Consider the following 15,622-nt stretch of genomic DNA (forward strand, 5'->3'; position numbering starts at 1 on the left):
CTTAGAGTTGAAATACCGGCAGAAATGGGTCTTATTTGAAAACAAACACAGTGGCTCTTTTTTTTTTCGCCTATGTAAAAAGGAAGCGTCAGCATTCTGACAAAATGTGATTGTTGTATGCTCTAGCTCCCAGGGGGTACAGCATAAGTGGACAGTGAATACGCTAGACTCTCGGTGGACTGGAATAAGGAATTGTCTAAACTACATTTAATACTGAACCATTGCTTGAGTATGGTTTAATTGCATTCTGCTGTAGTAGATAGACCTATAAGCATGAGAGATAGCAGGAATACTGGAAAGTGCTGACCATGCTCTGCAGCGTGAATATTCGAACTAGAATACAGTTAAACCTGGAAATAACGAAATTGAGAAATTCCTGGAAAAATTCGTTATATAGAGGATTTCTTTATATGTCGGTACAAAAATTTGAAAAATAAATGCACAAATGAAACAAAAGGTGGACTGAAGGCAGAGCTAACCCAACACACTTATTTTACAGTAAAAAGCTGCATTACTATTGCGGTACCGATTATATGGACATTCGCGGCGGGTATTCGCCGTCATGTCCCGTAACAAGTCGAAATTGATAATACATATGCCTCCGCGCATCGTAACTTCCATACGCAGGTGAAAGCGCGCGAATGCTGCTAAAGCAGAGATCAAATGAGTCAGCCCATCTCTATCGCTTGAAAAGGGCATAACATCTCCCATGTGTTGTTAGAACTGCCGTCGAATGCTCAAACAGAAGGTAAACCACCCACCTTGAACAAGCATGAAACAACGCAGGAAGAGGGGGAGGGGATCGTTTGAGTAGCGATAATCAACTTGGATTTTAAGGGCAGTCGTGACCGCTGGCACGCTTGCCATCTCGTATCAGAACGGGTCCAACACGAAGAGACTGTGTGAAAGGGCACTTCTCCCTGGAGTGGCCGTACGCTCACACCAGCGGTTTCTTTTCTTTTTTTTTTTTTTTGTAGTAGCACACCAGCTTTTTTTTTTTTTTTTTTGTAGGGGTTGTGTGAAATCGGATCGAAAAAAGTTGGCTACCAGCCTTACTTCTTATAACATTACAATTTTTTTTCTTGAGTTTTCATATATATAGATACGTCTACATAAATAATGAATGACGGCGGTGGCGGAAAACCAATCGAGACTGTCCATATACCTAATTGCTATCGCAATAAAAAAAAAGAAAGCAAAGCTGAACCTCATTGAGGGCCACACCATGCGCGCGCACGGCGTCGAAAACGAAGAGCGAACGACACGGACACAGACACATATATAGCAGAAAACTATTTTGTAAAGGGCCCTCTATATACAGCCCGGCCCCACATATGTGACGCTAACTAAAAGCGTGGCACTGCCAACACGCAAAAGTAGTTTTTTTTTTTTTTTTCTGAGTTGGGGGGGGGGGGTACACCCGGCGGTGAAAACGGTGGCAACACAGGCTTGTGGGGTGCAGGCCCGCCTGCCCGCCTCATACTGACACTGCTTGCGTGCCTGCCACCGCCGCTTCGCGTTTGGTCGGTTTGGTGTTTTGTCGGTGGTGGGGCAGCCGCAAAAGATGCATGCTCATATCAAAATGACAAAATGCAGAGCGAAATTTCTAGATTTTCCGTGGGGCGAATTCGTTATATCGAGGTTGTCTCCCGCTGCTGCTTTGTTACATAGAGGTCACAAATACATGTGCTTCTATGGAGCGACGGCGGGGAATAAAAAAACTTTGTTATATCGAAGAATTCGTCATATGGAGATTAGTTATAAGCAAATTTGACTGTAGTATCTTAGCAGAAAATTTCGTGGGCTGTACAATCTGAAGGAGAGAAAAAACTTGGCTTCTAGGGATATACGGTAAATGGTAAAGCCACTTCAGAGCTTGCCAACTTTCACATTACTGTGTAGAATGAAGTAAAAAGAATGGAGGATGCATATGTATGTTGGTGACACAAGGTTAACAGTCTTTTGTTTCTGCATGTGATAACAGCTTCGTGTCAGTTTACATCGATTTATCAATTCATTCACCAGCTTCCTGATTTCAAGGCCACTTTTTTACCATCTGACTACATTTAGAAGCATTGGTGAATTATCCTTCCACCTGTTCGTTCTATCATGGTTCTGTCAGGCACAAGTGAGCAATATCTAAACAGGAAAGTGAAACCAGAGATCTTTGTCCGTAGACAGGTTACATTCTAGTGTGCTTGACTGGAGCTGTAAAGCTTGATACATGAACTCGCCTCCTTCCAATGTCTTTGCGCTAACTTAGCACATGCATTTTGTCAACCAACGACCATTTATAAAATGTTGCGCTGGCAAATAAAATCTTTTTAATGACACACAGCTTCATACAGTGCATTTCATTAAGTGTAGTGTTTCTGGTCAAATCACTCTAATTTTGTATAGCAGGTGACCCTCATTAGTTATTGTGTACTATATGTAGTGAAGAAGAGGAGCTTCAGCGGCATTTCTCGGCGCATCAGGGGCATCGCCATCAGCATAAGCTCGTGCTTACTGCGCTTGGCCGGACGCTGCTGACTGCTTCGCTTTCTGCGTTCTGCGCTGCAAATAAACCCCGTTACAAGTGGTGGAGGTGCGGGGTATCACAAGGAGACACTTGCGACCGTCAGAAAGGTAGTTGCGTCGATAAAGAAGATCATCCCTTAGGCAAAAGTTGCTAGCCTGGCGGCGGAGAGCGCGAGACGGCGAAGGAGTGAGAGGATAAGAAAGAATGCTTATGAGGCCACTGATCCAGGGATCCTTTCGTTGTTCCACCGTCATGTTGCGCAAGGCGGATGACACAAGTGCAGGCTCGAGGGAAGAGAGGCAAACACCTTCATCCGATATGGGTGAGCGAGAAAGGGCGTCGGTGTCCGTGTGCTTACGACCAGATCTGTAAATAACGCGGATGTTGTATTCCTGAAGTTTGAGCGCCCAGCGAGCAAGTCGTCCGGAAGGGTCTTTAAGTGTGGATAGCCAACAAAGGGCGTAAATAAAACATCACCGTCGGAAATAGCGTCACACGACACAGTCACCAGCAGAGAAGAGCGCGGTAGTACGGTGGTGTCGTTGGAAACAAACAGTTTATAACACGGCAGGGAGGCTTCGACAGCGTCAACATCAGGAAGTGCATATAGCTCAAGTTCAGTGCGACGGCAGTCAATGACGGCATTATTATTCGCAAGGAAGTCCCAGCCGAGTATCATGTCATGGGAACACGAGGGCAGCACTACGAATTCGACGATATACACAATCCCTTCGATGACGACTCGTGTGGTGCAGGCTGCGAGAGGTGTTACACTTTCTGCGTTAGCCGTTCTAAGAGAGAGGCCGGATAATGGCGTCAGAACTTTGCGGAGTTTGCAGCATAGGTTCATGGACAGGACGGATAGAGCGGCTCCGGTGTCAACAAGCGCCATGACGACGATACCATCGACTGACACTTTAATGACGTTAGCTGGACAGGGGCGATGACTTGTGCATGGCGACGGGGACGCAGTTCGTGCCTCGGGAACTGTGGCTGTTAGTTTTCCTGGTCGGTGGGTCCGGAACGGCGACGCAAAGGGGAAAGCGAACGTCGACGTGGAGATGGGGAGCGGCGGGTAGGGCCGTGTGTACGATCAGAAGGAAAGGAAGAGGAAGGAGGGCTTGAAGGCGAAGACGAAAACTGAGGGTCGAAAGAGGGCATTCGTCGAATGTTCTGGGCAGCCTGGCGACGATGACAATAACGTGCCACGTGGCCAACACCACCACAAGCAAAACATATGGGACGGTTGTCGTAGGTCCGCCATTGGTCGGAGTAGACTCCGACTTGCGGCCGGGGGGAGGGGGGGGGGGCAGAAAACTGCGGCCGAGGTGGTATCGGCATAGGCGGCGGTGAATAGGTCGGCGGTGAATAGGTCGGTGGCGAAAAGGGCGGCGGCGAATACATAGGCGCTGGCTGGAACGCAGGCTGTCGAGGTCGAGCAACGGCTTCGGCGTACGTGAGAGGTGCGGCGACTGGGGGAGGTTCACGGGCGGGAGGAAGAACTTGTGCGACCTGGTCTTGAATGAAGTCGCGGAGTGTAGATGGCGATCTGCGTGGTTGATCGGGTACACAGGACATCAAAGAGAGCTGACCAGCGACCTCAGCACGGATGAACTCTTGGATCTTGGAGAGAAGAGGGGCATGGTCTTCTCCTATGCCAAGGGTGGAAAGGCTGGACGAAGAGTCGTCAAGCACCGAGGGACGTCGGGTGGAAAGACGTTGCCTGCGCAACTCGTCAAAACTCTGGCATAACTCGGTCAGTTCTAGGACAGTGCGAGGACTCTTAGAAAGCAACATTTGGAAAGCGTCGTCCTCAATGCCTTTCATGATATGCTTGATCTTAAGCTCTTCGGACATTGACTCGTTCACTCGCTTGCAAAGGTTCAGAACGTCCTCAATATAGCTTGTGAAATTCTCACCAAGCTGCTGGGACCGAGTATGTAAGCGTTGTTCGGCACGGCGTTTGCGTACCTCAGGCCGCCCGAAAACTTGTGTGAGGCTCGTTTTGAAGACCGACCATGTAGGGAGTTCCGCTTCGTGGTTTATAAACCACAGCTTGGCCACGTCCGACAGGTAGAAAGAGACGTAGGCCAACTTGGCGGTGTATAACTACGTGCGAAAGTTCATTCGCTCGTGTGCTCAGTGCCAACGACAAAAGTTATCTCCCGGGCAAGTCTACCCATCACAACCTCTTCCTTGTCCTAGTCGACCTTTTGATCGCGTCGGCATTGACATTTACGGACCACTACCATCAATTCTAGCTGGTAATCGCTGGATTACTGTTGCGATAGACCATCTGACACGCTATGCCGAAACAGCCGCGCTGCCGACTGCCACAGCCCGTGACGTTGGAACGTTTCTGTTGCAATGTTTCATTCTGCGTCATGGTGCCCCTCGCGAGCTCTTAAGTGACAGAGGCCGTGCCTTCCTTTCTGACACCTTGAAGGCATTACTCAACGAATGCCGAATCGTGCACCGCACAAGTACAGCGTACCACCCTCAAACAAATGGCATGACGGAGCGCTTCAACCGTACTCTTGGCAGTATGCTGTCGATGTACGTCGCCTCTGATCATTCAAATTGGGACCAAGTTCTCCCGTTCGTAACCTAAGCGTATAATACTGCCGTACAAGCTACTACTTGGTTTTCGCCATACTTTCTTTTGTACGGACGAGAACCTTCAAATACAGTAGACACTATTCTTCCATATAAACCTTATGAGTCCGAAAGTACAACTCTGTCCCAAGCTGCCCGACATGCTGAAGAATGCCGCCAGCTTGCCCGCTCTTTTTCTACCGAGGACCAGTGGCAGCAGCAATCCCGCCAGACTGGGGACCGTTCGGCTCCAAACTTTCCACCTGGTTCATTAGTATGGCTTCGGGCACCTGCTACCGCGCCTGGCCGCTCCGCAAAACTTCTTCCCAAATACATTGGGCCATGCCGCGTTGTAGAGCAAACGTCACTCGTCAACTATATCGTGGAGCCCATCATCCCATCCACAGACCTACGCTACCGCGGCCGCGACACTGTCCACGTCTCTCGTCTCAAGCCATATTACGACCCATTAGTCGTTTCTTCTCCCTAATCCGCCAGGATGGCGTCTTTTTGTGCGGAGGGCGATTGTAGTGAAGAAGAGGAGCTTCAGCGGCATTTCTCGGCGCATCAGGGGCATCGCCATCAGCATAAGCTCGTGCTTGCTGCGCTTGGCCGGACGCTGCTGACTGCTTCGCTTTCTGCGTTCTGCGCTGCAAATAAACGCCGTTACATATATTTTAATGATTATTAGCTGCACGACAAGCCCAGAAAGAAGTTTAATGCATCCGTGCAAGTTGTTCGGGAGCTTTCGAAGGCTTCATTATGGCAGTGTTGCTCTGTGTTGCATACAGCCACATAGGATTTCAGCAGATAGCAGGAGGGAAAGCGGTGATAATTCAACTGGATGATATTGCTTTTGCAAAACTGAATTCTGTACTAACAGCTTTATTTTGTAAACTGATGTGAAGTAGTTAGGTGGTCAAATTGCCACAATATTGAAGAAAGTAAACAATGCAAACGACAAAAGACAGTGAAAGAAGAACACACATAAAAGTCTTGTTGTGTCGTCTTTCTCTGTCTTTTATCATCCAGGCTGTTCAGTTTTGTAATTCCTTTATAAGTACTATTTGTGTTTACCACAATATTCCGAGCAAGGAGAATGGTCAAGGAGAATTTGACGAGATTTGGTGGGGGCGGGGGGCTCCTGCTTGGTAATGGATCAAAATTTAAGATGGCGGCGAAAGAGCCACCAAGAACAAAGAGTGAAACCTTGTGCTTCTAATGAAATATATTCAATAAGCATGCATTCACTGTTTTCATTTGCCCTTGTTGGGTGAATGAAACAGTGAAAATGGCAAGAAAGAAGAGGCCGCATATTTGATATCTTCCGAAAAAGGGAGGGGGCACTTGCTTTGATTGGGGTGCTTGCTTGAGACTTTACAGTAGTTGGTATTCATTGATATTTTCAGTATGCAGCCATACTTAGGCTATATGGACAGATTTTTATTTTTGATATTATAACCAGCTGTTTATTGCTCTTACTTATTTTTTATTGTGCATTGGAAATACACTGTGGCAAAACTTGTAACACATTTCTACTGTTGTCATCACTGTGTCACAGTTGTGTTTTTACAAACGCTCTGACTTGGCACGCACACCTCGCTTTTTGCACCTGCAGTGCCGGACAACCCCTGCCAAGATAATGGTGGCTGTGCGACGCTGTGCTTACTCAAAGCTGGGGGCAAGTCGACGTGCGCGTGCCCCGAAAATTACGTCTTGCAAGGGGACTCTGTATCTTGCGAGAACAACTGCACCAGGTGAGAGATGCCTGCGCAATCTTGTAAACCTCAAGCTGCCAAGGGAGGGGAAACATTCGAGGACATTTGCAGTAATAGCTGTGCCACGTGAACACTGTGTTTAAGCCACTTTTGCAGTAAAAATTATAACAAGTCATTATAGCAGAGCCTTGCTGTTACTGTTGGTAATAAGAACACTTGTATGTCTGAGTAGCAAACTTTGTATGTTCAAGTCACGAAGACAATAATGTACAATGTAATCAAGCATAATTTCATAGCAACAAGCCATCGAGTCAAAGTATAGTGCTAAATCTAGGTGAAGGCCTGCAACCACTTTGAACTGTACCATAAAAGTTGGTTTGGTGACCCCTTGTATTTGTGTCATGCGCACTATCTTGTCTGATTAGAGACATTTTTCCGCTGGAATCTCTCAGTTTGCTTGGAATAGATAGGGAGTTGAGATAAAGCAGGCTAGACATGCTACACTGGTGAAGAGTCAAGTGTAGCAGCAGGCGTATTTTGTGTGTATGGTGAAAGGCCTGTTCAAGCGTAACTATCGACAGTGATATTAAGTAGCTTGTTCTCCACAGGATCGCAGTAAGAGAATTTCTCTGGCGATGGTTATTATGGTGTGTACGTAATGGGCAGCTGACTATGCGATCCTGAAGATTTTGTGCTGTGTGTATTTTACGCCAGAACGGTATGTGAGCAAAGTTGGGAGTCAAGAGAGGAACCTCTGCTACCTCATTATTCAAAACTAATAACTAATATCTAATCTTTTATATAGTCACTGAAGTTGGGTCATGACCATTCACTTCAATACTTTCCAGCTCTAAGCCCTTATAAGTGAATATTAACATTTTCACATAAACTGGTCGAGTCAAGAAGTGGAAATAAATGTTTTGTTTGTTTTCTCATCTTAAGCTTTTATTCGAGTGTGCTGCGGTAATGGATCTCTGCTCTTTTTGTTTTTACAGTTCACAGTTTGTATGTGAGAAGACGTACAAGTGCATTCCCTCCCTGTGGCGTTGTGACACCCAGGATGATTGCGGTGATGGCTCTGACGAGCCGCCCAGTTGTCCACCATTTTTGTGCAGCCCAGGCCAGTTCCAGTGCGCCGATGAACAGTGCATCCAGCCTAGCCAGTTGTGTGACGGCAAGCCGCAGTGCACAGGTGGCGACGATGAACACGACTGTGGTATGTGTGGTCTTGCGTTCCCGTAAAAAAATCTCAGCAAGGCAGTTTTGTTGTGTGCAAAGAAACCATGTAGCTTTATTTTGACTTACAGCTTGGCTGTGCAGAATTAATTTGTTCCGCTTCAGAGAAAGTGTTCGTTGTAAATTTTGAGTGAGCCGTTTTGAACAGCAGAATTGGAAATGCTGCATAAAGGGATGCAGACAAGTTCCACTGTTTGAAGTAGTTTTAGCGATGGGCCAACTAGCTTATGTGAACTCGCTTCTGAGTAAGTTGTCATATTCAAGACAATACAACAGCATACCTTTTATCTGTGTATTAAGTGTGGAATTAACCATCGCAAGAAATTGTGAGTGCATCCTTGGAAAAGTGGGTTGATGAAGTGCCTGATGGGCTGCAGAAATCTTTATTAATTGAAATTTATCGAGGACAAACATTTAAAAGTTACTACTTAAAATCAGTGTGGTGTCAAAATATAAATGAGAACTGTAGAGGTTCCATCACTGATGCATGTTTCTTCCTGTGTACCTATTGTATCTGTGTGCCTTGTACCTGTTTCATGCTTTGGGATTGCTGCAGTGTTATTGGGAAAGTAGCCTGCACAAGGTTTGTGCTTTCACAATCACGCGGGAACCAATTCAGCCAGAGTTACGGCCAAGGAAATGCAAGTACCATGCAATGTCATGATGAAAATATGTTAGGAAAATGCACCACATTGATGGAATCAGTTCATGGACAACACACGTCAGCCAAGTGCTGTCACTTTCTCCTCTTAGCCTACAGTCTCTATGCAGTGGTTTCCTGTGCAATCACAAATGAGCAAAAACAAAACGAAACATATGTTGTTCTTATACTTACCATTATGCGTAACATTGGCATTTTCTTTTTTCCTCCATATTGGCAGCTACGCATTCACACCATGGTATTATTGTAAAAATGGTAGTGTGCTAGCACACCACCACACTGTCTATGTCTTACATTCAATAAGCATGATGGCACTTACAGCGTTTCACAGTTTATAAACTGGCTGCTACAGAACAACCTGTTCTATTGTTTCACTCCATTAAACATAAATGAATATGCTTTCCCACCACTGTACGCACTGTTGTTGTGTAGCGCCGTCTAAAAAAATATTGCTTATTTAGCGTCAATTGGTCGGTCAGTATCTCTGTAGTTTATTGCAAAGTTCTGCTGTTAGAGGTTATTTTCGAGCGCTCAATGTGCATTTTTTTTAGGAATATACAACATTCAATTGTACTGGCAGAGTATTGCTGATCTCACAGGGACATGAATGCAATGGTGGTATGTATAGCTTACTGCAGAGACTAATTCACGCTCGTTCTCTTGCAGACAAGTACACGTGCTTGCCAAGCCAGTTTAAGTGTCCTGGCAATGGGACATCGCAGGCATACTGCATATCAGTGGCGTCACGTTGTGATGGCCACATCGACTGTGCCATGGGTGGCGAGGATGAACTCAACTGCCGTAAGAAATTGTTGTCTACTCATTCGTTGTCTTTATGTTTTATCATAAGACCATGACCTGAAACTGTTGATGGAATTTTTCTAGATTCTCTCACTATCTCGCGGTGATTTCATAAGGTAGTGCTGTCTGACTAAAACTAGTCACTGATAAGGTTTATCATAGTTAACAGTAAAAGTTTGGCAAGGCACTGCAGTGCCTGTCAGTGACCAACACGGGCCCTCTTGCAGTCGAAGCACACGTCTTTGTCTTCCTCTTCCAGATACCACCGAAAACACTGACAGTGTCCACTTGAGGGGTTGGTAAATGTTTATTCATTAAAAAATGTGGGGGTGAAATAAATTAGTGTTATAGAAAATTTAAAAACTTGACTGGACAGTCCTTTTTCTAAAAGAGCCTTTCTCAAATAAGCAATTACGCAGAAGAATTTGTCTTATTGGACAATGGTGTTGCTGCTGTTGTGATTTGCAAGTGAAATGCAACAAAATCACTGCCCATAATTTTCTCCACTACTTGAGCAGCCATTGTTCTGCAGATATGCATTAAAATTCAAAAAAACAATCCACTTGCCCAATTGCCCTATCGTCTGCTGTCTCTTTGATGCGAGTGTTGTCTAGTTCTTTGTCTCATTCACATTAAACCTACTGCACACGCTATGTTTTTGTTAAGGAAGTCTGAATCTTCATACCTTAGCTGATGATCAGCAGGGTGTTATGTAACAAAGCATCGCAGTGGCTGCAGGTGACCTTGTGGAAGAGTGCATCAAATCAATTTTGTTGATCTGAACTTTTTTAGTACCTAAATCTAAGTACATGAGCATTTTCTTATTTTGTTATTGACCTCTCAATCCAGCACCTTAGGAAATCAGACAGATGACTCTGTGCTTAATAGCCAGAAATCAGAATGAAGTCACCACGAAAAACCTTCTGCCTTTATTAAATACTATACGATGATTCTCACATGCTTTTACCCCTTAAAAAAAATGCACTAGGTTGTTGTTTCATTGAAGCACTGCTTGCAGCTCCGAAGACTTGTCCAGCAAATCAGTTTAAATGCAACAACAGCCGTTGCATTCCTGATGTGTGGACTTGTGATGGAGACAATGACTGCTTTGATGGATCGGACGAACCACCTAACTGTGGTAAGTACCTCTGCATTTTTTCATTACATTTGTACGCAGTCTCAATGCTGTGACGTTGGTCAATGCACAGAGATGCACTGCATTGATTCAGCATTGCATGTCCACGGGACACAGATAAGCGAGTACTGCGAGAAAGCTGCCACAGCAAACCGTTACACCTCTCAGTTGGGCATTGCTTGCGCATTTTTTTGTTTAAATGTGATCTAGAAGCGCATTTGGCTACTGAAATCACTATATCAACCCTGCATGCAATTAATAGAACATATTTTTGGTAACTAGTGCAATTTTCTTTGCTTTCAGCCGACAGAGAATGCCCTCCAAATTCATTCCGTTGTTCATCCGGGCGCTGCATTCCTTTGGCATGGCGCTGCGATGGTGACTACGACTGCTCGGGTCGGGAGGACGAAGGCTCTTCGTGCGATGAGGAAGCCATGAGCTGCCACCCATCTTATTTCCGTTGCAACAATGGCCGATGCCTGCCTGGCCATTGGCAGTGTGACTTTGACGACGACTGTGGGGATGGTTCAGATGAGAAGGACTGTGGTGAGTACGCACAGCTCACTGGTGCTCACAGATTGGCTGTCATTCTTAACTTATGTGAGATATGTGGGAAGAAAACCTCGACATCACTGATCCAGCCTTAACTGCCAACGCATTTTTTTGTTTTTGTATTGTTATGATGCTCCAACTGTTCCTAATAGGTGAAAAAAGTTCATCTGGGGTTCGTAATACACAGCATACTTAATGTATAGTTTTTGTGATAAACCTTTGGTCTCACAGTGTTCTAAAAACCATGGCATCTTCTTGAATAGAAAACGGTTGCTTTTGTGCCATCTCGTAATAGACTTGCAAATAAACTGCAATTGGTGTTTTTCTTTCCATGAATGACAGAACGCCGAACTTGCTTGAACAACGAGTTTCAGTGTGCGAATGGGAGGTGCATCAAGGCTTCCATGCATTGCAACGGAGAGTTCAACTGTGAGGATCGCAGTGATGAGGCCAACTGCAGTATGTATTCCCTTTACTTGGTCCTCTCTTTCTTCACTTTTTCTTAGCGGCCTAGGCATTGAGTTTGTTATTACCCTTTCATTGTGGCAATAAAGGAATTGGCATTCTCTTTGATGATTATGTCATACAGAGTGTGAAATTGTGAAGGAATGTATGCTTGGGCGTGATTCTCTTTGATATCACTGAGTTATGAATGTAATGTGCTCAGTAATAACATGTTTGCCATTTAATATTTATCATGCAGTATGCAAAAGCTTGGCAAAGATGTGTAAAATGAAAGAAATTCGGGCTGCCCTACCACTCTCCTTGTTTGTTTCCAGATTCGACATGCCGTTCCAATGAGTTCTACTGCAAAGTTGTGGGCCACTGCATCCACAAAGAGTGGAGATGTGATGGCGATGTAGATTGTGCTGATGGTTCGGATGAAGAAGGTTGCAGTGAGTATTGTCTCTCTCTGCTTTCTTGCTTTATTGCATGCTGAGGTGTCATGCTAGACACAACGGCATAACATAGAACAGATACATAATAAGTGACACCACTCTTGCTGACCTGGTACTCTTTAGTCTTTACATAGCAAATGTTCATCCTGTCACCGACTGTTTCCTATAGCTGTACTCTTTGCAACAATTTTCAGTTCTGCTGAGCTGAATTTTCAGTAAGTTTATTGGATATGCACAGTCTATTTGTAGCAAGGAAGATACTAACGGGGGACGTGTTGAGCAACACGTCGTGCAACATGCTATCCTCTAAACCACTTTGACATTCTAAACGGGGTGTTGTGGCTGTTAGCTTTTTTATGAGTGAAACCAAGGTCTGTTGCATTTCTTCCACAACATTATATGATTGGTGCTGGCATACTAGAAAAATTCACAAGCTTTATCCAGATGAACACTTTCCTTTATCCCTACGTCATTCATACAGCATTTATCATATCATTGGTAAATAGTAAATACTCCATGCATTCATGTCAGCTTAGAGAAGACCTGTTCAGTTTAGGAAGGTGTTTTAATGTGCTAAAATATGAACTGAGCATAATATATAGTATTCCATTTGGTGACACTATTTGAAGGCAAGGTTATGCTCACTATGTTGTAAATTATGTAACACCACATGTTACAGGTTTTTCTTTTACACTTTGAGGCACAACAGGTGTATCATCATTGAATGGGCCCTGCAACACTTTTCCAAGTAACCATGGAATGGCCTCACGAAAGATTATTGCCTCACAAATCAAGCCGTGCAAAGCTTTTTAAAATTCGTCCAGTACGAGAGGAGATAGTTACAGATAACTGTCTCATGCTGTCCTCCGCTCGTCGGGGCAAAAGTGCTGGAAGCTAAGCAGGGAGGGATGGCATGGGGAAAGGAGGTACATCACATCTGCCTGTGACCTTTAACACTTTTTATTTATTTTTTTTCTTCAAACGCGCAGCTTTTGAGTGTGATTGAGCACTCGCGCAGATGCATGGCAGCCTCTTACGGCGGATACAGTTAGTCTCGATCGCGTCATACTCAAATAAGCCAATGGCGTGATACCTCGACCTGTGACGCAATGATTCATGAGTGTACAGCATCATTTGGTCAGAGGAGAAAGTGATGTTTAGCTGACTTAGATTTTATTGTAAATTCCAGGCCTTGTGTGGTGGTATAATATTTGGCTCGAATATTCTCGGAAGCCTCAATTAACGATTGGCAGTGTTTTCTGACTATGCTCAAAAAGTGTTGCAGGGCCCTTTCAAAGATCCTCGTTTTTCTTTCTCCCCTCTTCTCTTTTTCAGATATTGCTTGTAAAGCAGGAGAGTTCCAATGCCAGAATGGGGCTTGCATTACTAGTGCATTCCAGTGTGATAATGAAGATGATTGTGGAGACGGCTCTGATGAAGACCACCACAATTGCTGTAAGCGTATTTCTTTGGAGAACTTGCTTTATCTTGTTTTGTTCATATTTTAGCGAAAAGAAATTGTAGTTGTCACATCAAATATTATCTAACTTATCTAGATGTCATGAGTATTTATAGGTTTTCCTCACATTTGCTTCTCATGTAGCGTAGGCATGATGCTTCACATGGTGTGTGTGGCCCTTAACAATAAAGCTGCAACCACCACGAAATTGTCAATTTTTTTATTCCATGTGTGTAGAATCGGTACTGAAAACACAGAACATACATAATGTGAGGCACAACAAAGGGTCAAGACAAAATTAATTGAATCACATGCACACTTGTGCAGTGTGGTAGCAATACAATGCATACTGCCTTGTTGACAACAAATGCAACATATGATTATGAAGCTAGCTTATATTAGCCCAGTAGGTGGTTATTAGCATTTGAGTTTCTGGTATGGTGCTCTGGTCAGCTGGATTTTTATCTGGTTGAAGAGCTATGGGATATCGAGTAACATGATGGACACCAAAGTCTGTGGTGCCGGAAAGCCAAATTAATAATTTTGAGGGTACTTGTTATTGTTGTGTATCAGTCGCTAACAAGTGTGTTCTCTTTGTAGTATAAACAAAAAAAAAGTCAGTGGAAAGTATATTGCCTCTTTGGTAGAAGGAAATACCATTCTCAATTTTCAGTACTGCTGCACCTCTTTTTGATAGACACTGGTGTAATAGAAATATGGGTATAAGAGGTGCCAATGTTCCTACATCAAAATACAGGATTATAAGTAAATGAAATGGTAGTACCTTGCTTAAAGAATAACCAATGTGAAAGAAAGGCAAGAGTTGCTTCCCAGTGAGTGTCTCTTTTGAAAGGGTTCAGTAGCACTAACACGTCCCAGGGCAGTCAGTAGACAGGGTAGTGCAACCTATAAATGTTTCAAGTGGCATATTTTCTTCTTGGATGCACTTCTGTAAAACTTATAGCAAAGCCATTGATTGTTTCAAAATTTTTCTCTCGTCTTGTGACCCCTGCAGTGCATTTCGCATGCCCTCCCGGAAAATTCAAGTGCAAGAACAGTCTATGTGTACCGGGCTCAAGCGTGTGCGACGGAAAGGATGACTGCGGGGATAATTCCGATGAGGACTCCCCTCAGTGTGAGCCTCTGCTTGTGTTGTTTTTGCATGGGCTTGATAAGTCTGTTAACTGTTTTAAACAGAGGATGGTGCTTGTTGAGAAAACAGCTGTGGCGGTGATTTTCGAAGTGTCTCACAGCAGGTGGGTGGCTAATTCATAGCACAGCTTAACAGAAACCTGCGATGTCCTGCTTTTCCAAATGGTTTTCCTTTCTAATACAATGAATCTGCATAATCAGCATATGACCTTCTTCATGGCTACCAGAAAGCATTGCTTGAGGAAGTTTTAAAAAAGAAGGCTACAGCACATACATACTTATATACAGCATGGTCTTATGAAATTGTGTCACTAACATAAGGCACCAGAATTTTACATGTTAAGTAGTTCTGTCTGTTGAGTACCGTATTTACTCGATTTTAGCGCGCATTTGATTGTAACGCGCACCCGATTTCCACGACGAAAGAAAAAACGTAAGACATCAATTGCAACGCGCACCCATTTTTCTCGCTGGCCCGCACGATCACAACACTCGAAAAAACGACTCCTTTTGGGAGCGTCTTCCATTTAAATATGAGGTACGGGCGAAGCTTGTGCCCATCTGATGTGTAACAGAGCATTGCCGTCACTGTAGTTTTACCGTTGTTACGAGCCGCGTCGATGGCCGCAGCGGACCCAGTAGGTAGCATGGAGCTGGGTGGTGGTCGTCATTCCGCAGGCCACGGGGACGTTCAGAACCCTCGAGAGCTGAGGCAGAGGGACAGGCGTAAAGGAAAACTTAACAAGACGTTTATTTGCAACATGTTGGACAGTAACGTCCGAACGACGACTCTTCTCGCGACACTCTCCTGTTTTCTTCTCGCGGGCTGCTCACGCTGCCTCGCCGTGCAGTTCCGAAGATATAGGCGGAATGTCTCTTCGGGGAACCCACCA

At 44.6% G+C, this 15,622-nt stretch overlaps 1 protein-coding gene across 2 annotated transcripts in view; it reads left to right on the forward strand.

Annotated features, from left to right (window-relative positions):
- LRP1 (LDL receptor protein 1) overlaps positions 1-15,622 on the forward strand; it is a 188,429-nt gene that overhangs the window by 123,211 nt on the left and 49,596 nt on the right. For both annotated transcript variants that reach the window (XM_075890495.1, XM_075890505.1), the window contains 9 exons: positions 6,735-6,873; positions 7,830-8,050; positions 9,398-9,532; positions 10,551-10,670; positions 10,971-11,213; positions 11,562-11,678; positions 11,999-12,115; positions 13,454-13,573; positions 14,593-14,712. In XM_075890495.1, coding sequence (XP_075746610.1) covers positions 6,735-6,873; positions 7,830-8,050; positions 9,398-9,532; positions 10,551-10,670; positions 10,971-11,213; positions 11,562-11,678; positions 11,999-12,115; positions 13,454-13,573; positions 14,593-14,712 — 1,332 coding nt within the window. The remainder of the gene's footprint in view (positions 1-6,734; positions 6,874-7,829; positions 8,051-9,397; positions 9,533-10,550; positions 10,671-10,970; positions 11,214-11,561; positions 11,679-11,998; positions 12,116-13,453; positions 13,574-14,592; positions 14,713-15,622) is intronic.

This window comes from Rhipicephalus microplus, chromosome 1, assembly GCF_043290135.1.
Source record: "Rhipicephalus microplus isolate Deutch F79 chromosome 1, USDA_Rmic, whole genome shotgun sequence".
Taxonomy (NCBI): Eukaryota; Metazoa; Arthropoda; class Arachnida; order Ixodida; family Ixodidae; genus Rhipicephalus; species Rhipicephalus microplus.